The 23,076-nt window shown below is 41.4% G+C and overlaps 1 protein-coding gene across 1 annotated transcript; it reads right to left on the reverse strand.

Moving 5' to 3' along the window:
• Positions 1–644: 644 nt before the first annotated feature.
• LOC125240268 (importin subunit alpha-1-like) lies at positions 645–22,840 on the reverse strand. Its single transcript, XM_048148128.1, is given in 13 exon segments — positions 645–926; positions 3,781–3,882; positions 4,493–4,664; positions 5,740–5,776; positions 5,779–5,812; positions 8,213–8,332; positions 13,655–13,833; positions 15,489–15,580; positions 16,160–16,377; positions 17,253–17,334; positions 18,121–18,268; positions 20,189–20,342; positions 22,701–22,840. Coding segments are annotated over 13 exon segments (1,608 nt in total). The 5' UTR covers positions 22,764–22,840; the 3' UTR covers positions 645–719.
• Between the last annotated feature and the right edge of the window lie 236 nt (positions 22,841–23,076).

Raw genomic sequence — 23,076 nt, forward strand, 5'->3', positions numbered from 1 at the left:
TGCTTAATTCTCAAAAACATATATGATAATTACATATTTATTTAGGTACACATGTTACGTTTGGTGTAATCATAGCATTAACGTCAACTTACAATATTACAATTTTGCAAATTAAATATTAATTTCAAAATCAATACCGTTGAATTATGTTTTTTTCTCGATTTCCCAAAAAAAGTACAACGTGGAAATAAGCCCCTTTGAAAAGACACTCCTCATTTAATCTATGCCCTTACCTTTCACGTTAATCATAAATCAAAAAGTAGTGGCTCAGAACTGTGTTACCTAAACGCCGATAAAGAATGCACATAGGTCTTTGGAAAGAGACAATTAACGTCACGAAAGCAAGAAAGAAGACAACGCTGTAGGAAGACGAAATACCCATGTGGCAATCATTATCGTTTCAGTACTCTATAAGTGAAAACGACCGAGTTTCGACGATCGAAAGGTTTGGGGAGACGCAGAGACCGTTTTAACATTATCCGATCAGATATCTGAAGGATTGCAATGGAAAAAATCACAATTGGGACACCTTTACACAAATCAACTTAGCCCCAAACTAAGCAAAGCTTGTACTATGGGTGCTAAGAGACGATATTATACATACTTAAATAGATAAATACATACTTATATACATAGAAACATCCATGACTCAGGAACAAATATCTGTGCTCATCACACAAACAAATGCCCTTACCGGGATTCGAACCCAGGACCGCGGCTTAGCAGGCAGGGTCACTACCTGCAGACTGAGCCAGACCGGTCGTCAAGTTTGCACAGAGTAGTGTGTTTTTCCATTTAAAAGTGTTGATGTTGTTGGGCTGGTTAGTGCCGAACTGGTACTCTTCGCTGGTCTGCTCCGGCGCCGCGTTCTGATCTTCGTTCTCGGGCAAATAGGTGTCCAGAATGTGGAGGGTCTTCTTGTAAACCTGAAACGTATTTTAATGTAGATTACTGGGTGCCCGATTGATATTCCGAAATAAAATACGCCGATTTTCGGTACGCCGACAACGATTCGCCGACGTCTTTTTTGGCCGAATAACGATTGGAAGATTCTCATTTCGCATAATATTCGTTCGGAAACGGAGTCGGTAAGTAGAAATTTGATACGCCGATTTACTTTTTCGTCGAATAATCATTTTAGTAATTGTAAAAATTGGCCGACAAAAAATTGGTCGAAACACAATAGGTCGAGTGATCATTTGGTAATTTTTAGGGTTCCGTACCTCAAAGAGGAAAACGGAACCCTTATAGGATCACTCGCGTGTCTGTCTGTCCCTCTGTCACAGCCGATTTCTCCGAAACTACTGGACCGATTTACTTGAAATTTGGTACACATATGTATGAAGCCTGTGATGTGACCCAAAGAGACGGACATGTAGTTTAACAAATGAAATTTAATCATAGGGGCTACTTTTGGGGGGTAAACTTGAAAATTAAAAATCAAAGTTATTAAAACTATATTGTGTTACATATCAAATGAAAGAGCATTTTATGAGTATTTGAAATATATTTTTTATATTTTTTATTTTGGTATTTTAGAAGTAATTTAAGAAAATAGACAAAAAATGACCGTTCCCCCCCCCTTATCTCCGAAACTACTTAGTGTAAAATTTAAAAAAATACACGAGATAGCCCTCTGCTTGTAGATTACAGGAAAACCTATTAGAAATCTACAGTCAAGCGTAAGTCGGACTTACGAGAAAAAACTCAAATTAAGATTTTTCACTTACTGCCGCTGCAAGCAGTTACTAAATGTCTTAAAATTTTGTAAACGTGTTGGACAGGTAGAAAGAAATTCATTTCTGTCTTTTTCTTTTTAGAAATTGTTCAATTTTTTTTTCATTTGCCAAAATGACTTAAGTTCCTACTAAAAAGGAGGCGCTTAAGACCGTTTATAAATTGACTGAGCAAAATTTTGTTCAAATCGATCCAAAAAAAGGTGTCTGTTGACGAAAACATAGAATTTGTGCCACCGAAAGCCCAAATCTGAATTCCATTTTGCTCTATCTCTTATCGTTTCCGAGATATATACGTAAAGTCTTGAAAGTGCGAAAAGTTAACTTTGCCATCACAGTCGTTCAGGCGCTCATGAGTTCTTTGTATGGAAAAGTCGAAAACCGACTCGCACTTGACCAATGTTCATAGAACGTTGTGGTTTTTTTTTATTAACAAAAATGACTTAAGCGCCTTCAGAAGTGCAGATGGTTAAGACCGTTTGTAAGTTAGTTGTGATGGCTCAACGAAGAAAGAAGATTTCAATATCCTACTAACAAATATTTCATTAAGTTAATATTAGAGTTTTTTTTACGTAAGCTATTGCTATTGAAAGAAAAACTTGTGTATAAAGATTGAAACAAATTATGGGACGCGTCTGACTTTTTAGGGTTCCGTAGTCAACTAGGAACCCTATAGTTTCGCCATGTCTGTCTGTCCGTCCGTCCGTCCGTCCGTCCGTCCTTTCTAGGAAAATTGTTTTGAACTTGATAGGTTCAGTAGTTTTTGAGAAAAATACAGAAAACTACGGAACCCTACACTGAGCGTGGCCCGACACGCTCTTGGCCGGTTTTTTTGGTGAGTTGGCTGGAACTTGCGTACAAACTGTTCTGCAGATTCAAAAATGTAGTTGTTAGATCGTTTATAGAGTAACATTTATTTCAACTACTTATTTATATTAATCATCAAGTTCTGATTCTAAGGATTGATTTTAGTAAATTATGTATTGTTGTTTTCAACTCACCAAACTTTTACTTTAATTATTTTATTTCTAACATAATGTTGCCAGTGTATGTAAATTATTACCGCAACGAAATGAATTTCACATTATACATTGTTTAAGAAAAAAAAAAGTGTCTAAGTGCGTAATTTTTTAACAACAGCGATAATTCATTCATTCGAAATTATTTTAACAATGTATAAAATGTGAAACGTTATTCACAAAACGTGGCCTAAACGAAAATATTACTTTAAAGCTAAATGAAAAATGTCCAATAATAATTCGGATAATTTGCACAGAAGCGAACTGAACTTTATGCGAACCAAGATTCTACGTAACGTTATTCGACCAAAAGTGACAGCGACAGTTTGATTATTCGGCTAATTGGCATTCGGCGAATCAATAATCGGCTAAAAAATTGTCGGAGAATCATTAGGTAGCCAGATTACTGATCATTCTGGATGAGATTAGCCCAGGACCGGGACGAGTGGCGTACACGAAGGGAGGCCTATGCTCAGCAGTGGGCGATTAATGGCTGAAATGATGATGATGATGACTGATCACAGTCACACCTCGGACAATGGCGATCAAATATATGAAAGAGGCGCGTTCTTACGCACACAGTCTAAGCTCGTGTAGGTGAACGCGTATCGTGCTTGTTAGAGTGAATATCATGGTGTTTTCAGTCAAAGCAAATAGTAAATCCGATGTACTTTGGATATGTTTAGAAACAAACAATTATTTGCCGTAGTGCAAGTTGTATGTTTAAAGGATCCACATGCTTTATGTAATTTATGTTCGAAAAAGAACCTTTAGGCATGGAAAGTCACATGAAAAGTTGTCGTAACTTAATAATAGATGGCGCTGCATTCGAAAATCTTGACTGATAACTCTATACCATACTATTCAATATACTCTATGTGGAATATGACAGGTTGACTGTTCGCGTTTTTGACACGCGATAACTGTGAGGTAACCGAGAGGGTGGGCGGCGCTTTCAGCGGGGAGCGGGAGTGGCCATACTGTACGATAGTACTCTTTATTATACTGTGGTATAGTGGTCGTACCGATTCATTCTCGTGCGTCTGCAGAGCCTCGATTTTGTCGAGCGCGCCGATCTCCTCCAGTCTGAGGCACAGTGGCTCCACCTGCCCGTACTTTTCGGCCGCCTGGAAAATGATACAATTTCAAATGACAACCATGCGAGTATATTACATTTTACTAAAATTGAGACCTCTTCGATTAGGGCTTTATTAGCCCCGACGCAAAAACGACGAGGTGTTTATATGTTTGACGTGTCTGCCTGTTTGTGTGCCTGTCTGTCTGTCTGTCTGCCTGTGTGTATGTCTGTCTGTGGCATCGTAGTTCCCGAACTGATAAACCGATTTAGATTTTTTTTTTGTTTGAAAGCTGAATTAGTCGGTGTTTGATGAAAATCGGTCCACTGTTGGGTTTTTTTTTCAAAATTTTTAATTTTGTGGTTAGGTTATTAGTTATATTTGTGATTTAGACAACTTTTGGGTTATATTATTATAGTAGTCATATTTATTCTCAGAATAAGAGCTCTTTGGATCTCAAAAGCTTTTTAACCCCTGACGCAGTTATAAGTTTGACGTGTCTGTCTGTTTGTGTGTGTGTATCTGTCTGTGGTATCGTAGCTTTCGAAAGAACCGATTTAGCATTTTTTAATTTGAAAGCTGAACTGTCGGGAGTGTTCTTAGCCATGTTTGATGAAAATCGGTCCACTGTCAGGGTTTTTTGAAAATCTAAATGATGTACCTGCATGAGGTTAGTAAGTCCGTCCAAGACTACAGTGACAGTTCTGTGGTCGGCAGCTCCCAGTAGATTGCAGTAGGGCTCCATGAAGCCAGCAGAAATGAGCGCGTCTAGTTGCGCCGGGCTGCCGCCGAGACAGAGATTGGTTATGGCCCAGGCTGCTTCTTTTTGACATCTGGAAAATACAGGACAATCATTATTTTTTCTATTCCCGAACTGTTATTCGTCATTTACAGGGTCGTGCATAGATCTTTAAAACCCTATAAAAGTCTATTCCCCAAAGCCAGCGTCCGCCGGCTTTCCGCGCAGTATGGAAAAAACTGAAAACGCATTGTTTGGCTCTGTAACCATGGCAACGCATTGTTATAACGATACTGCGCGCGTGCGCGGAAGGCTTTGGGCAGCTAAGCTGACAGTGTAAACCTTTGCGTCGAAATACAGGAATCAGTGTGAATTTCACGACAGTTCTTCAAGAAAACTATTAAGAACTAAGTGCATGGTCGTAGAAAAAGTATTGTACTCGTATGCAACGGTGTTTAACTGAGTCAGAAAATACTCGTGGCGTCTTTATTGACAATTTTCGGCTTCGCCTCAAATTGTTACCCATACCACTCGTCTTTTTTGACGCCTGTTGCATAAAATACTATTAAACTTCATGTAAACTTGTTTTTTTGTATTCCAGCTACTGGAATTATTCATTTCTAAAAAACCGGCCAAGACCGTGTCGGGCCACGCTCAGTGTAGGGTTCCGCAGTTTTCCGTATTTTTCTCAAAAACTACTGAACCTATCAAGTTCAAAACAATTTTCCTAGAAAGTCTTTATAAAGTTCTACTTTTGTGATTTTTTCACATTTTTTAAACATATGGTTCAAAAGTTAGAGGGGGGCACTATTTTTTCCTTTAGGAGCGATTATTTCCGAAACTATTAATATCATCAAAAAAACGATCTGAGTAAACCCATATTCATTTTTAAATACCTATCCAACAATATATCACATGTTGGGGTTGGAATGAAAAAATATCAGCCCCTACTTTACATGTAGGGGGTACCCTAATGAAACATTTTTTTCCATTTTTTATTTTTGCATTTTGTTGGCGTGATACATATTGGTACCAAATTCAGATTTCTAGTGCTAATGGTTACCGAGATTATCCGCGGACGGACGGACGGACAGACAGATATGGCGAAACTATAAGTGTTCCTAGTTGACTACGGAACCCTAAAAAATACATATAAAGTTGAAACTTACTTCGCATCTTCATGCGCCAGCACATAAATGAGTTTCGAAGCATTCCCTGGTCGATCGCTCGTTGTATTTGAATCTGAAAAGTACAAGCAATAATTTTTAAGAAAAAAAAACCGCCTTCCTTTGGGGTTCTGGTGATAAATACTTTCAAATGTTGGATTACGTTATCAATTCGTCTGTATATTTTTTAATGTTTGTTATTCGATATCTCCGTCATTTCTGAACCAATTTTGAAATTTGGATGATTCTGAAGTACTTACAGATGAGAATGATTATCAAAACGGAACTCTAACCAGGGGCGCACTCTTCATCAGCAGTTCCACTGCACCAATTGTCACTGTTCTGGACGTAAGTGCATGCTGTTCTTATAAAAATACCAAAGTCACTATAAGTGTGCCGTTCAGATTTGAGGAGTTCCATTCTGACCAACATCAGGAGTTCCACTGCACCAAATGTCACTGTTCCGTACGTAAATGCATGCTGTTCCTTTAAAAACACAAAAATCACCATATGTATGCCTTTCAGATTTGAGGAGTTCCCCCTCGATTTCTCCAAGATCTGAACTGGGTTCTGAGAAAAATGGGACCAATCTGTATGCTAGTATTTACTAAAGTTTTATATGTTTCTTTGACCCCGGCTTCAAACTTGTACTTAACAGACTTTTTAACCGCCTTCCAAATCTCAAGGGAAGGGGTTCTCAATTCGTCTGTTTTTTTTTTAATGTTTGTTTCTCGATATCTCTGTCGTTGCTAGACCGATTTTGAAAAATTTTTTTTTATTGAATGTATATGCATACAGATTGGTCCCATTTTCTCAAAACCCAGTTCTGATGATGGGATCCTGGAGAAATCGAGGGAACTCCTCAAATCTGAAAGGCATACATATGGTGATTTTTGTGTTTTTAAAGGAACAGCATGCATTTACGTACGGAACAGTGACATTTGGTGCAGTGGAACTCCTGATGATGGTCAGAATGGAACTCCTCAAATCTGAACGGCACACTTATAGTGACTTTGGTATTTTTATAAGAACAGCATGCACTTACGTCCAGAACAGTGACATTTGGTGCAGTGGAACTACTGATGAAGAGTGAGCCGCCCCTGGTTAGAGTTCCGTTCTGATAATCATTCTCATCTGTAAGTACTTCAGAATCATCCAGATTCCAAAATTGGTTCAGAAATGACGGAGATATCGAATAACAAACATTAAAAAATATACAGACGAATTGATAACATAATCCAACATTTGAAAGTATTTATCACCAGAACCCCAAAGGAAGGCGGTTTTTAGGGTTCCGTAGCCAAAATGGCAAAAACGGAACCCTTATAGTTTCGTCATGTCCGTCTGTCCGTCTGTCCGTCTGTCCGTCTGTCCGTCTGTCACAGCCGATTTACTCGGAAACTATAAGTACTACAGTGATGAAATTTGATGGGAATATGTGTTGTATGAACCGCTACAAAATTATGACACTAAATAGTAAAAAAAAAGAATTGGGGGTGGGGCCCCCCCATACATGTAACTGAGGGATGAAAATTTTTTTTTCGATGTACATACCCGTGTGGGGTATCAATGGAAAGGTCTTTTAAAATGATATAAAGTTTTCTAAAAAACATTTTTCTTAAAGTGAACGGTTTTTGAGATATCAGCTCTCAAAGTCGTAAAAAGTATGTCCCCCCCCTCTATTTTTATAACTACGGGGTATAAAATTCTAAAAAAAATAGAGGTGATGCATGCTAATTAACTCTTTCAACGATTTTTGGTTTGATCAAAGTATCTCTTATAGTTTTTGAGATAGGTTGATTTAACTGTAATTTTGGCAGGTGTATAAATTGACATAATAAGTTTATTATATTTGCTGCTACGGAACCCTTTGTGCGCGAGCCCGACTCGCACTTGGCCGGTTTTTTTCTTAAAATTATTTTGAAAGCTGAGTTAGTCGGGAGTGTCTTAGCCATGTTTCATGAAAACCGGTCCACTATATCGGGGTTTTTTTTTTCAAAATCCATACTAATATTATAAATGGGAAAGTGTGTGTGTCTGTTTGTTTGTCCATCTTTCACGGCAAAACGGAGCGATAAATTGTCGTGATTTTTTAAGTGGAGATAGTTGAAGGGATGGAGAGTGACATAGGCTACTTTTTGTCTCTTTCTAACGCGAGTGAAGCCGCGGGAAATCGCTAGTTTTTAACCCCCGACGCAAAAACGACGGGGTGTTATAAGTTTGACGTGTCTGTCTGTGTGTGTGTCTGTCTGTGGCATCGTAGCTCCCGAACGGATGAACCGATTTAGAATTAGTTTTTTTGTTTGAAAGCTGAGTTAGTCGGGGGTGTTCTTAGCCACGTTTCAAGAAAACCACTATGTCGCGGTCGGGGGGTTTTTTCAAAATTTTAATTTTGTGATTAGGTTATGTCTCTTTCTAACTCGAGCGAAGCCGCGGGAATAGGCTAGTTTTATATAAGGTGTAGAGACTATGTTACCTGTGTCCCGGCTAGGATGTTGCTAGCGGCCCAGGCGGCCTCCTTGACAAGTGAGGACTTGCCGCAGCTCAGCAGGTTGAGGAGATAGCTGATGCATCGGGCGTCTAGGCAGCGGTCCGTCTGAAATTAAGTGTAACTTAAGATATAATAGTAGGAGGTAGGGCATAGCGAATGATATTCCGTTGTGTGGTAGGGCACAGCACAGCGGATATTGTCTCGCTCGAATCTAGAGCAGAGCCCAATTGGGGTAGTACCTCCGCCTTACAGAAGACCGCAGCCAAATAGCACTAGACCCGACTCATAGTGTTGTGTTCCTGCCGGTGAGTAAGGCTGCCAGAGCTCAACGAGGGTGCGGTGTGCTGATGACGGGAGGACTTACGGAACTAACTTGTTCCGTCTATTGTCCTTCGAGTCGTTGGCAACCCGAGCCCTCCTTAGAACTTGCACACTCCTTTCACAGCAAAAGGGAATGTACAAGTTTTTAATAGGGTGGCAACGCGCATGTGACACTCTTCGAGTTGCAGGCGTCCATAGGTTACGGTGACCGCTTTACATCAGGCGGGCCGTATGTTTGTTTGCCACCGACGTAGTATAAAAAAATATAAGAAATGTCTAAACATTTCACAAATGTAGTGGCGAAAAGGGTTTCTTTCCTATTTTTAACCTCCGACGCAAAACTCCACTCAGCATGTGTATTTGCTGTGTGTGTGTGTGTGTGTGTGTGTGTGTGTGTGTAGTTTGTATTTGGGTGAATCAACTTTTCTTTGCCAGCAAAATTACGCATACTTCGACTACATGTGGTCAGAAAATTTAATTTGTATTTAGTGTAATTAGTTTATACTTATTATATTAAAAACAGATATACAAGCTATGCATCATGTTTATATTGGATTTGCTATTTTATTACTTTATTTCGAGCAGTGACCCAGTGGACATAGCTGTCCCTCACTTTTGTATGAAAAAAGTGTCTCTTCCACTGGGTCACATATAGATTTAATTGTAAATGTTTTTTTTTTAATTATTCCCTTAATGTAAAATAAATATAAGGATCTTTATTCACGATGGCCAGGTTAAAACTCACAAAAGTAGAGCTAATAATAAGTATGGGCAATTCTTGCAAAAAGCAAGAAAAGTTGATTCACCCATTTGCTGAATAAATGATTTGTAATTTGTAATCTTAAGTAGAGCTCCTGGTCGTGACCGTGTTTCGTGTACCCGTAGCCGAATCTCCGTTGCCGTGTTACTCGGCAACGGAGATCCGCTCCGTTTGCTCCGTGTGATTCGGCTACGTGTAATTAAGATACGTAGCTACGTGTACACGGAGATACGTATCTTATTTATACGTAGATCGGATCCAGTCGTGACCGTGACGTTTAGTGTAGATTTTATGCGTGTCACTAAGACCCCCGAATGTAATGCAAGGGGCGAGTTTTTAATTTCAGTTTCCATATTTTTGCATTTTAAATAAAGTTTTAAGAGTGATCAAAAATAATAAGATGCAAATATTATGTTGGAGGCAAAAATAATAGACCAGTACAAATTGTAAAAGATGTGTATTATATCAAAAGATTTCGCGTATAATCAACATATAAAAAAATAGGTAAAATTCTAATTTTCATTCACATGACACAGACTATAATTAATCAACTTTTTTAAATAATCTAACATGTACAGTCAGCGTCTTATAGTTGGTAGTATCCGAAGTAGTCAAATAGTTTGTTATTTTTGCTTTCACTTAACTTCACAAACAATAGGAACACATGGTACTTAACAGGTAAATCCCAAAGCTACTTGAAGGTAATTATTATCAATGGCCCGCACACTATTGTTTGTTATCTTTATCTGCACGTGCAACTATTTCTTAGTATTTTCACCGACGAAAGACGGTTGTCCAGACAGTAATAATATTTATGAACAACAGTGTATATTATTATTTCACTTAAAATACTTTTAAATTGTTGCATTGGTCTACCTGTAGCATTTCTTACTAGGGAGTAAATATTAATTAGAGATATTAATATATTTATTTGGATGGACTTTCATATTCATCGACATCGCCAAGTAGGTACCTAGTACCTACCTGAGGTGCGATTTTTGATTCTCATCGGGTGGCTTATTTCGTACAAATAGTCATCGGCTGCATACAAAACAAGGCACCGGTGAGATTCAAAAATCCCACCAATACCACCTCTGGTTTTTTTGTACAAACTCATAATGTCTGGTTATCAGAGAACAGAATAATACCAATATGTAATTACTTAAAAAAACATCTGGAATCAAATCAATGCAAAGACCACGAGTATAACACATAATGCGAAGGGTCCGTTCGACACTTACAAGCTCTCTTTCAACAACCGAGCGGAGAGGAGCCGAAGCCGAGATTCGCGGGAACGTAGCCGAATCCAGAAACGGATACGTATCTTTGACGTGACCGTGTAGTACGGGATCTTAGCACCGCCGGTGCTAAGGCTACGTATAGTACGTTGCTTCTGGAAAGTTATGTATGAAAATTTTGGCATAATTAATGGAAGATTTTTTTTGATTGGGATATGTACATTATAGGCCGAAGTTATTTTTCATCAACCCTCCCCATCCCTCCCCCCTCTGCGTCACCCCTCTTCCCCCCCTTAAATAGCCGAAAATGCGGTTTTTCGCGATTTCTGACAAAACCGTTGAAGATACAGAAAAAGCGTGTATGAATAAAGTAATCCTTAATAAATTTACTACAAATCATTCATTGACACTTTGGTTCTAGCACTTATAGTTTTTGCGTGATCCATCACGAAAGTTGGTCCTTTGCTGCAATTTTCTTTAATGAATGTTAAGTTTTCGCCCAAATTGCTTACGAAATCTGTTTGATATTACTAAAATATTATAAACTGAAAATGAATTTCAGGGGGAAAAATCACTACCATGGGTGGAACTTGAACTCACGGCTTCTGGATTGATACTCCAGGGCTCTACCAACAGCTACCAAAAGCTCATCCCAGTATCATCGATATACTATATGGATCAATGGTACTCCTAGCGACTACTACCGTGAAAATATTACGTCTTAAATAGTTACTGGAAATCCAAGACATATTGGAAATTCCACCCATGGTAGTGATTTTTCCCCCTTAATTTTATTTTCGTCATGAGTTACAATATTTTAGTCATATCAAACAAATTTCGACGATTTCGTAAGCATTTTGGGCGAAAACTTAACATTTATTAAAGAAAATTGCAGCAAAGGACCAACTTTCGTGACGGATCGCGCGAAAACTATAAGTGCTAGAACCAAAGTGTTAATGAATGATTTGTAAGAAATTTATTAAGGATTACTTTGTTCCTACGCGCTTTTTCTGTATCTTCAACATTTTTGTCAGAAATCGAGAAAAACCGCATTTTCGGCACTTTAAGGGAGGGTAGAGGGGTGACGCAGAGGGGGGAGGAGTGGGGAGGGTTGATGAAAAATAACTTCGGTGTATAAGGTACATATTTCAATTAAAAAAACCTTCCATTAATTATGCCGTAATTTTAGCTAATTTCCCCTACTAGTAGCTACGGTTCCGCGTGTAACACGTATATCACAAGCCCTAATCTTAAGCATATGGTCTCTGTCTCACCTGTTCATCGGAGCCGGTGAGCATGTTACCGGCGGCCCGCAGCGCGGGGTCTTGACGCCAGCAGCCGCACGACGCGTTCAGGTGGACTAGTGCTGTCTCTGTCGCCTTGAGCGTGCTGCAGTAGTGCCGTCTCTGTCTCACTTGTTCGTCGGAGCCGGTGAGCATGTTACCGGCGGCCCGCAGCGCGGGGTCTTGACGCCAGCAGCCGCACGACGCGTTCAGGTGGACTAGTGCTGTCTCTGTCGCCTAGAGCGTGCTGCAGTAGTGCCGTCTCTGTCTCACCTGTTCGTCGGAGCCGGTGAGCATGTTACCGGCGGCCCGCAGCGCGGGGTCTTGACGCCAGCAGCCGCACGACGCGTTCCGGTGGACTAGTGCTGTCTCTGTCGCCTTGAGCGTGCTGCAGTAGTGCCGTCTTTGTCTCACCTGTTCGTCGGAGCCGGTGAGCATGTTACCGGCGGCCCGCAGCGCGGGGTCTTGACGCCAGCAGCCGCACGACGCGTTCAGGTGGACTAGTGCTGTCTCTGTCGCCTAGAGCGTGCTGCAGTAGTGCCGTCTCTGTCTCACCTGTTCGTCGGAGCCGGTGAGCATGTTACCGGCGGCCCGCAGCGCGGGGTCTTGACGCCAGCAGCCGCACGACGCGTTCCGGTGGACTAGTGCTGTCTCTGTCGCCTTGAGCGTGCTGCAGTAGTGCCGTCTTTGTCTCACCTGTTCGTCGGAGCCGGTGAGCATGTTACCGGCGGCCCGCAGCGCGGGGTCTTGACGCCAGCAGCCGCACGACGCGTTCCGGTGGACTAGTGCTGTCTCTGTCGCCTTGAGCGTGCTGCAGTAGTGCCGTCTTTGTCTCACCTGTTCGTCGGAGCCGGTGAGCATGTTACCGGCGGCCCGCAGCGCGGGGTCTTGACGCCAGCAGCCGCACGACGCGTTCAGGTGGACTAGTGCTGTCTCTGTCGCCTAGAGCGTGCTGCAGTAGTGCCGTCTCTGTCTCACCTGATCGTCGGAGCCGGTGAGCATGTTACCGGCGGCCCGCAGCGCGGGGTCTTGACGCCAGCAGCCGCACGACGCGTTCCGGTGGACTAGTGCTGTCTCTGTCGCCTTGAGCGTGCTGCAGTAGTGCCGTCTTTGTCTCACCTGTTCGTCGGAGCCGGTGAGCATGTTACCGGCGGCCCGCAGCGCGGGGTCTTGACGCCAGCAGCCGCACGACGCGTTCCGGTGGACTAGTGCTGTCTCTGTCGCCTTGAGCGTGCTGCAGTAGTGCCGTCTCTGTCTCACTTGTTCGTCGGAGCCGGTGAGCATGTTACCGGCGGCCCGCAGCGTGGGGTCTTGACGCCAGCAGCCGCACGACGCGTTCAGGTGGACTAGTGCTGTCTCTGTCGCCTAGAGCGTGCTGCAGTAGTGCCGTCTCTGTCTCACTTGTTCGTCGGAGCCGGTGAGCATGTTACCGGCGGCCCGCAGCGCGGGGGTCTTGACGCCAGCAGCCGCACGACGCGTTCCGGTGGACTAGTGCTGTCTCTGTCGCCTTGAGCGTGCTGCAGTAGTGCCGTCTTTGTCTCCCCTGTTCGTCGGAGCCGGTGAGCATGTTACCGGCGGCCCGCAGCGCGGGGTCTTGACGCCAGCAGCCGCACGACGCGTTCCGGTGGACTAGTGCTGTCTCTGTCGCCTTGAGCGTGCTGCAGTAGTGCCGTCTTTGTCTCACCTGTTCGTCGGAGCCGGTGAGCATGTTACCGGCGGCCCGCAGCGCGGGGTCTTGACGCCAGCAGCCGCACGACGCGTTCCGGTGGACTAGTGCTGTCTCTGTCGCCTTGAGCGTGCTGCAGTAGTGCCGTCTTTGTCTCACCTGTTCGTCGGAGCCGGTGAGCATGTTGCCGACGGCCCGCAGCGCGGGGGTCTTCACGGCGGCAGCCGAGTGCGCCAACAGCCTCACAACACGTTGCAACAGGTTGGGGGTCATTTGCACCTCCTCAATGCGCTCGTTGGGCCCGTCGGTTAAATACGAGATGGCCCAGCAGGCATCCGCTGGAAAACGCAATTTTGTTAATGGCCATTTTCAGAAATTGGGACCCAAAATTAGTGACAGTTGTTAACGAAAAGTTAACTCTCTGTCGGTTTTGTGACGACAATAAGTATGAAATTTCAGTAATAACCTAACCACAAAATTAAAATTTTGAAAAACCCGCGACCGCGACATAGTAGACCGATTTTCATGAAACATGGCTAAGAACACTCCCGATTAACTCAGCTTTCAGACAAAAAAACTAAATATAAATCGGTTCATCCGTTCGGGAGCTACGATGCCACAGACAGACAGACACGTCAAACTTATAACACCCTGTCGTTTTTTTTTTTTTGGGGGTTAAAAAATTTGACGTGTCTGTCTGTCTGTGGCATCGTAGCTCCCGAACGGATGAACCGATGTATATTTAGTTTTTTTGCCTGAAAGCTGAGTTAGTGAGTGTACTTAGACATGTTTCATAAAAAGCCACTATGTCGGGGGTTTTTTCAAAATTTTGTGGTTATTGTTAACAACTAGCACTAATTTTAGGCCCTATCGTCCTAGCATAGCAGCCTCATCAAACATACAACACCATAGAGAAACTTAAACATTTTTACGACGTGTTGCTTCCCTGTCACACTTACGTGAGAATTTGTGTGCGACAAGGGGGCAAGATGCCGAACATAGTTCATAGGCCCTCCTTAAGACGCTGACAACACCCAATGACCTTGACGCTAGCGTACTTTGTCTATTTGTATGGGAGTAAGTGAGAGCGCGATGTCACTAAAAGAGGGCGGTTAGGTACGAAAAGTACGGAAAAATATTAAAATAAAATAGAAAGATGCATTATTTGTGCAACATGTTTCGTTAGTGTTTTAGATATGTATATTTTTGTTATTGTAATTTGAATTAAAGACAACTAAGTGAATAATTGAACGACATAGAACCGTTTAATGACGAACTCGAGACCAATCTTTGCAATTTTTTTCTATCGAGCCGATTTCGTTAAATAGTGTATCGAGTTCGGCTATGTTCCTTGAAATATAATGAATAATAACATATAATTTACTTGCCTTACTAAAACTAATACTTTGTCTTAATAACCTAACCACAAAATTAAAATTTTGAAAAAACCCCCGACCGCGACCTAGTGGACCGATTTTCATGAAACATGGCTAAGAACACTCCCGACTAACACAGCTTTCAAATAAAAAAAACTAAATCGAAATCGGTTCATCCGTTCGGGAGCTACTTACAATGCCACAGACAGACACACACAGACAAACAGACAGACAGACAGACAGACAGACACGTCAAACTTATAACACCCCTTCGTTTTTACGTCGGGGGTTAAAAACCTGCGCAAGAAACATCAATTTTGCGCATTTGGGTGTTGTCAGCCCCTTAATGTGTCTGCGGTTTGTCCTTTCACGGCTAAACGGATTGACGAGATTTTCTAAGAAGAGATAGTTGAAGGGACGTCGAGTGACATGGACTACTTTTTGTCTCTTTCTAACCCCCCCAATTCCCTAAAATGGGGAGTGGAAGTTTGTATGGGAAATTCCGCAATTTTCGAATTTAACGCGATCGAAACTATTAGTAATACTACTACTAACCATAGCTGTAATTAACAGACTTCATTTTATTCTAAGTTTCAAAAACAAAGCTAAAATCTCACCTAAGACATCTGTATCTGGTAGTTCCAGCAGATCTGAGACGAAGGGTAAAGCCGGGGCGACCAACTCGAACGCCACCAGCGGGTTTTTGTTTCTGTAACAAAGTTATAAATATTTCAGTTGGACAAAGATCTTCAGGCAAATTTATATAGGAAGGACAATTGCAATTTCCCTTCTGCCGAAATACTGTTCTGTTTTGAAAGTGTACTTGTGTAGATGGCTTTTTACCAAAGAGGATCGAGTATTATAGAGAGTTAATGTCAAAGTAAAAATGTGTAACCACCTAAGGTGTATATAGATGAGCTTCTTAAAAACAAGACAGTTAGGTAACTGTTATATCTTACCTGCAGAAGTTACTGTAGGTCCACACAGCAGTCCTAAGCGTGCTGGGGGTGGCTCCCGGCGCCATGGTAAGTAGCAACGCGGGCAGGGCTCCGGCCCTGAGCACGGCGTCCCGCGGCGCGGACCCGTCGTTGGCGATGCTACTTTAGTTACTACATTTGTCGCTAGATGTCGCTGTTCCGTGCGCTACATCGCGCTAAGTGTCGACGTAGATTACATAAGAAGAATTGGATTTTTGTATGGGCAATTAGATTTTCGACGGAAATATATACCTAAAGTGTCTAGGTGAGCTTCTTAACAACAAGGCAATTAGGTAGGTGTTATATCTTACCTGCAGAAGTTACTAAAGGTCCACACGGCAGTCCTAAGCGTGCTGGGGGTGGCTCCCGGCGCCATGCTAGGTAGCAACGCGGGCAGGGCTCCAGCTCTAAGTACGGCGTCCCGCGGCGCGGGTCCGTCGCCGGCGATGTTGCCGAGCGCCCACGCGCTCTGTTCTCCGACCGAGCCGCCGCGCCCCAGCAAGGTCACTAGCTTGGGGATGGCGCCGCCCTGACAAAATTACATACAGATTGTAAAGCATGACCAGAGATGCGCTATACGTGGACGTTGTTTGATATCCACCAATCATGTTCATTGTTCCACAAGGCATAGCGCTAGTGGGAACGGGTTCGACTAAGCTGATTGCACATACCTGGTGGAAAGATTTAGATTTAGATTTCTTTATTTCATGATAAAAATTACACTATAAATTTGCTACATGTCAAAATTATGTTTATCTTCTCATCATGATCGTCAAAAATTACATAATAGATTCCAAATAAAAATAATTGTGTCTCCCAATAAGGATCGTCATTTACAAAGAAAGAAAATACACATGCCAAGCTAAATAAAATTAATAAATTAAGTTACAATATCATGAAATTATCACGAAGCAAGAAAATATTATATAACAGAGAAATATAGGTATAATAATATCATTGGTCATTAAAAATTCAAATCCATGTACTCATTTACAGAGTACAGGGGTTATCTAACAAAAGGTTTCTCAATTACAAGGCACCCTTAATCAGCCTTTATCAATTAAGTGTAGCTGCTTGCAGTCTATGCGGACGTAACAGATAAACTAAGAGATGACGACGATTTTGATATATGACAAATGACTTTCGATAATTTTGAACCAGGGGGCCGATTTTTGAGTCTCACTGTCACTAAAATACCGGTTGAAAACGGTGAATTGCCTATTACTTTCAGTGACAATTTTCTGAATTCGAACGCCGTGAGACTCAAAAATCGGCCCCCTGCTACAAGACTCGCTAAACAAAGACTCTGCCTTTATCCTCTACTGCCAACACCTATGATAATCAGGCTTTTGACATAGAAATAATATATATTACACAATTTCATTTCATTCAGTAACAACTTACCTCAATAACTGCCATAGTATGGTCATGAGTCCCAGACGCGATGTTTGTGAGAGCCCACGCTGCTTCGAACTGAAGATCCACACTGAAAAATTTATTATTATTTTTATTATGCACTGAAACTTGAGAAGTTTTTTTTTATACTACGTCGGTGGCAAACAAGCATACGGCCCGCCTGATGTAAAGCGGTCACCGTAACCTATGGACGCCTGCAACTCAGTGTCACATGCGCGTTGCCACCCCATTAGAAACTTGTACATTCCCTTTTGCTGTGTTACTGTACACAACAAAAAGGAGTGTACAAGTTCTAAGGAGGGTTCGGGTTGCCGACGACTCCAAAGGACAATAGACGGAAACGGAACAAGTTAGTTCCGTAAGTCCTCCTGTCATCAGCACACCGCACCCTCGTTGAGCTCTGGCAGCCTTACTCACCGACAGGAACACAACACTAGTATGAGTAGGGTCTACTACTATTTGGCTGCGGTCTTCTGTAAGGCGGAGGTACTACCCCAGTTGGGCTCTGCTCCAGATTCGAGCGAGACGATATCCGCTGTGCTGTGCCCTACCACACAAAGCGGAATATCATTCGCTATGCCCTACCCCCTACTAAATTTATGTTCTCTGTCGACCACTTTTGTGACATACAAACAAACAGCCACAAGGCCCAGAAGGCAGAGAACTCAGCAGTCAGTTGTCTCCAAAGCAGCTACCAAGGGTGGTATGACGCCAGCAGACACCACCAATGTAATGGGAGGGTTTTGCTCCCTCGAGAGGATCCTGAGAGCTGCCCGGGCTGATGAACAGCCCAGCGAACAGCAGCAGCGACAGGTCTCAAGGCCTGGAGTATACTTAAGTATGACAGAGAACTCACCAATCGTCTCTCTCTAAAGCAGCTACCAAGGGTGGTATGACCCCGGCAGACACCATGGATGAAATGGGTGGATTTTGCTCCCTTGAGAGGATCCTGCGAGCAGCCCGGGCTGATGAAGTTTGCAGCGGTAGGTCTGAAGACTTGAGGCCTGGGGGATATCAAGAGTATTAATTAGATGAAGCAAAACTTTAAACATGTGTTTATTTTATTTGCAATGTTAAGTAAATTGTACCTCTGTACACCTGGAGGAACTGTGTTGAGCTTTAGGTGTCAAATTTTATTTTAATAGCTAAGCCAGAAGCGCGCAAATTTTAATCATTGGAGGCCAAAATTTCAAGGTCTACTTTTACTGCAAAAATGCTATATCACACACTTCTTTGAAGGACTGACAGGGTCAAATTAAATTCTTTTGCAGGCCAACCATGGCCTACAGCCCTTGCCCACCTGAGCTAAGCTATACTGTAAATTTCTGAACAATTAAAGTCCGTAAATTAATAGTTATTTGTTATACAAGGGGGCAAAATTGTATTTTAACGCCGAGTGTGGAATTGAAAAACGAGCAAGTGAAAGGATTCTATAGTTGAACCACGAGCGAAGCGAGTGGTTCGAGAATAGAATCCTGAACTTGCGAGTTTTTTAACACACGAGAAGTAAAATACATTTGCACCCGAGTGTAACACAAAACTTTTCCCCTCACTATAGCGAGGAAACTACAACGCAAAAAATGCGTTTATCACTGCTTCCACAGGTGGTAAATCATCTTTATTACTATATTCACCTACTTTTATCAATTTTAAAGCAGTTATTTTGACTTTATTCAAGGTCAAATCACTTTACGCACTAGTGGATAAAATGCGTTTTTACCCGCTGGTATTAAAGGACAAAACACGTGTTTCCGAGTTAGTGAGGGGAAAATAAATAAATAATAAATAAATAAATATTATAGGACATTCTTACACAGATTGACTGAGCCCCACGGTAAGCTCAAGAAGGCTTGTGTTGTGGGTACTCAGACAACGATATATGTATATAATATAAAAATACTTATATACATAGAAAACATCCATGACTCAGGAACAAATATCTGTGCTCATCACAGAAATAAATGCCCTTACCGGGATTCGAACCCGGGACCGCGGCGCAGCAGGCAGGGTCACTACTGACTGCGCGAGACCGGTCGTCAAAATTCAAATTCAAATCTTGCAAAATAAATATCTACCTCTTCCCAGAGTACAGTCAACCTGAATATTTGTGTATGGTTATGGCCTAGCTTGGAGCGAACTGGCTACAGTTCCTCGTTAAGACTCCAGTTTTTAACCCCCGACGCAAAAACGACGGGGTATTATAAGTTTGACGTGTCTTTCTGTCTGTTTGTCTGTCTGTCTGTCTATGTGTGTGTGTCTGTCTGTGCATCGTAGCACCCGAACGGATGAACCGATTTAGATTTAGTTTTTTTTGTCTGAAAGCTGAGTTAGTCGGGAGTGTTCTTAGCCATGTTTCATGAAAATCGGTCTACTATGTCGCGGTCGGGGGTTTTTCAAAATTCTAATTAACCCCCGACGCTATAACGACGGGGTGTTATAAGTTTGACGTGTCTGTCTGTCTGTCTGTCTGTCTGTCCGTCTGTCTGTCTGTCTGTCTGTTTGTCTGTCTGTGTGTGTGTCTGTCTGTGGCATCGTAGCTCCTGAACGGATGAACCGATTTCCATTTAGTTTTTTTTATTTGAAAGCTGTGTTAGTCGGGAGTGTTCTTAGCCATGTTTCATCAAAATCGGTCCACTAGGTCGCGGTCGGGGGTTTTTCAAAATTTTAATTTTGTGGTTATTTTGTGGTTATTAACCTACTAGGAAACTTCAGTCTATTAATTTAGGACAATCTTGAATATACTAAGATACTAAAATATGGAAGTCTTCAGAAAAGGACTGTATAGGTTTTAGAAGGGTCAGCGACACGTGCAAATACCACTGAAATTGCAAGCTTTGTTAGGCTACATTGACTGCTTAGCATTAGTTGCTTGTCATCAGTTCATCACTGTGGTAAACAAAGAATAATCTTTCTCAACATCTCACCTTTGACAATATCAGCGGGGCTGGGAAGCTTCTCGATGGGCTGAACATCTTCATCCTTGGCGTCCGGAGACAGCGCTCTGCGCTTGAGGAGCTGCTCGTCTCTGGCCTGCTTGCGGAGCGCTACGCTGAGCTCGGCTCGCTTGCGACGGAGATCCTGAGGAAATACCAATTTTTAACACTAAATACAAATTCATATAAAAACCCTTCCCCCTTATTCATAAACGTACTCTACTCTATAGTTATCAAGCCGATGTTCGTTTATCCCTTTCCGACGTATTGGTGTGATAGAAAAGGACAAACGAACTTTATCGGCTTGATAACTTTAGAGTACGTTTATGAATAAGGGGGTTAATGTTGGTAATGGATAGATTTCTAACAGACAAGACAAGTGGCTTTTAAATAGTAAAGTGACTTGACTTTGCTAGCTATACAGCATGAGACACTGTGTGACATAGGCTCATCAGTTGAATAGCTGCTCACCTATAATCACTACATAGTATAAAACAAAGTCGCTTTCTCTGTCCCTATGTCCCTATGTATGCTTAAATCTTTAAAACTACGCAACGGATTTTGATGCGGTTTTTTGTAATAGATAGAGTGATTGTAGAGGAAGGTTTACATGTAGGTATAGTACCCGTGCCAAGCCGGGGCGGGTCGCTAGTTAAATAATAATTAAAAGTAAAAGAGGTGTCAGTTAGGCTAGCGGAGGCGTACCAGGCAACCCTAAGGCGGGCTCTTTCTTTGCCCAGAGAATAAGTTTGGCGATTCAGAGAGGGAATGTAGCCAGCATATTGGGTGGGTTTCCCGGAGGGAGATGAATTGGGATAGTTTGTTTTGTGTGATGTTTAGTTGTAAGAATTAGTAAGTTAATTTTAAGATTTCGTTTGTTAATGTTTAGAATAATTTTCTATTATTAAGTAACTTTTTTTTTGTAATGTTTAATATGAAGTTTTGAATTGAATATAATAATTATGAACAATAAAATCATTAATACAGTATAAATTAGCACATAATTTTATTATTTAGCTTAAAGCTGAAACGCGTGTGATATTTGCCTGATAGTAAACTAGCACTGCCTAGAGACGCCTGCAACTCCAGATTTTTTCTCACTACAGCTTTTACTCGCTAATTTTAGCGAAGTGGTTTCTGCCAAAGTCGAGGTGAAAGTCCAGACTTGTCTAAAATAAACTGAATAACATTGCTAGTCTTGTGATGTAATTGAACTCAAGCAACACTTTACATCAGGCGGACCGTATACTTGTTTGCCACCGACGTAGTATAAAAAAAAAAAAAAAAAAAAAAAAGAATAATGTGTTCTTCACATTAGTATAATTATGTTTAGGTTCTTTATTTGCCTGGAATCATAGCAATCTATAAAATTTATCTCCTCTTTTCTCTAGCCTAAGGCACTAATCCCACTAAAAGTGAGTAAGCTATGAGCTATCGGCTATAAAAACGAACAAAAGATAGTCACTCCCGTGTAAATAAAAGAGACTCGATGATAGCGTGGGCAAGTTATGACAAGCTATGACATACAAATCGCTTGCTCTCTTTTATTTACACGGGAGCGACTATCTTTTGTTTTTATAGCCTACAGCTCATAGCTTACTAACCTTTGGTGGGACCAAACTATCTCAGTTCAGTATTAGCCTGATGTGATGACACACATGGGCATTATTATTTTGCTTTGAAATTATCAGTAAAGATTGATACCATTTAAGTTCCAAAGAAATTAGATAACACAGAAAAATATTGACTAAAGAATGTAACAATTTTAATGGAAGCTCATTGGCAATATTCCCACGAGTAATTGATATTAATAAAGTGCTAGACAATGTTGAATAAGTTAACAATAAAGTTTGCTTTAAAACTACTCTTTTGTTCTAGTGAAAACTGATCTCACATATTCCCACATTAATGTGCATATGGTGCTAAAGTGAGTCACTTTTATAATCAAATAAATAGACGTTTTGCAACCAAAGCCACAATCATTAAATTCTCTTTGGCCACAATCTCCAATGATGAGGTGCGCCCAAAAGATGTATCAGTAGGCCTAGCACATGATGGCCGCGGGAGTATGTCGCCGCGAGATAGATGCCACGTCTTCTTCTAACTGGACATAAGGACGGGTAGTCTATCTCGCGGCGACATACTCCCGCGGCCATCATGTGCTAGGCCTACAGGTGGAAAGGGAAGGATATCTTAATATCTCACATGAAAATATTATCCAGCAATGATACAGCATTATGGTTGAAAGACAACATAATAATTAAGTTATTTAAATGCGCAGTGAACCTTAATTATTTCTCTCTACCCTCCAGTTTCCTGAGCGTAAATGTGACTTTTTATAAAGAAATCTGTTATTAAAGGCAAAGTTAACATGCTTATAATAGTAATAAACTGAATTTATACGTATAGAAAACATATAACTTGAAAATCTAGGATTTAAATTAAATTACATGAGGTTTTGGTGCAACGTAGAACAAAGGCAACAAAGAAAGTTTAAACTTACAGTAGTTCCGATACCAGCGTTTTTGTAAGCGGACAATCGCGAAGTATGATTCTTTTCAGACATGATCGAATAATAATTATATCAACAAAAGTAATATAAACGAATAAAATGTAGAGATATCACAAAATCCCGGACACAAATCGACAGCTGGTAATTTCGTTCACTTCGTTGTGTGATTCGAAAATTAACGGGCAGAATTTAGGGCTGCCAGGGGAAAATAAACATTTGATAAAAGTATTTCAAATATAAATTTCTTAATTTTGACGTTTATTGTTATTATCACTATTTATTAATAGCAATATGAAGTTGTTTCAAATATTGGACTATAAAAATAAATACAATAATCACGTAAAACCTCAGTTAAAAGCATGGTTAA

This window comes from Leguminivora glycinivorella, chromosome 27 (genome assembly GCF_023078275.1).
Source record: "Leguminivora glycinivorella isolate SPB_JAAS2020 chromosome 27, LegGlyc_1.1, whole genome shotgun sequence".
In the NCBI taxonomy this organism is placed as follows: domain Eukaryota; kingdom Metazoa; phylum Arthropoda; class Insecta; order Lepidoptera; family Tortricidae; genus Leguminivora; species Leguminivora glycinivorella.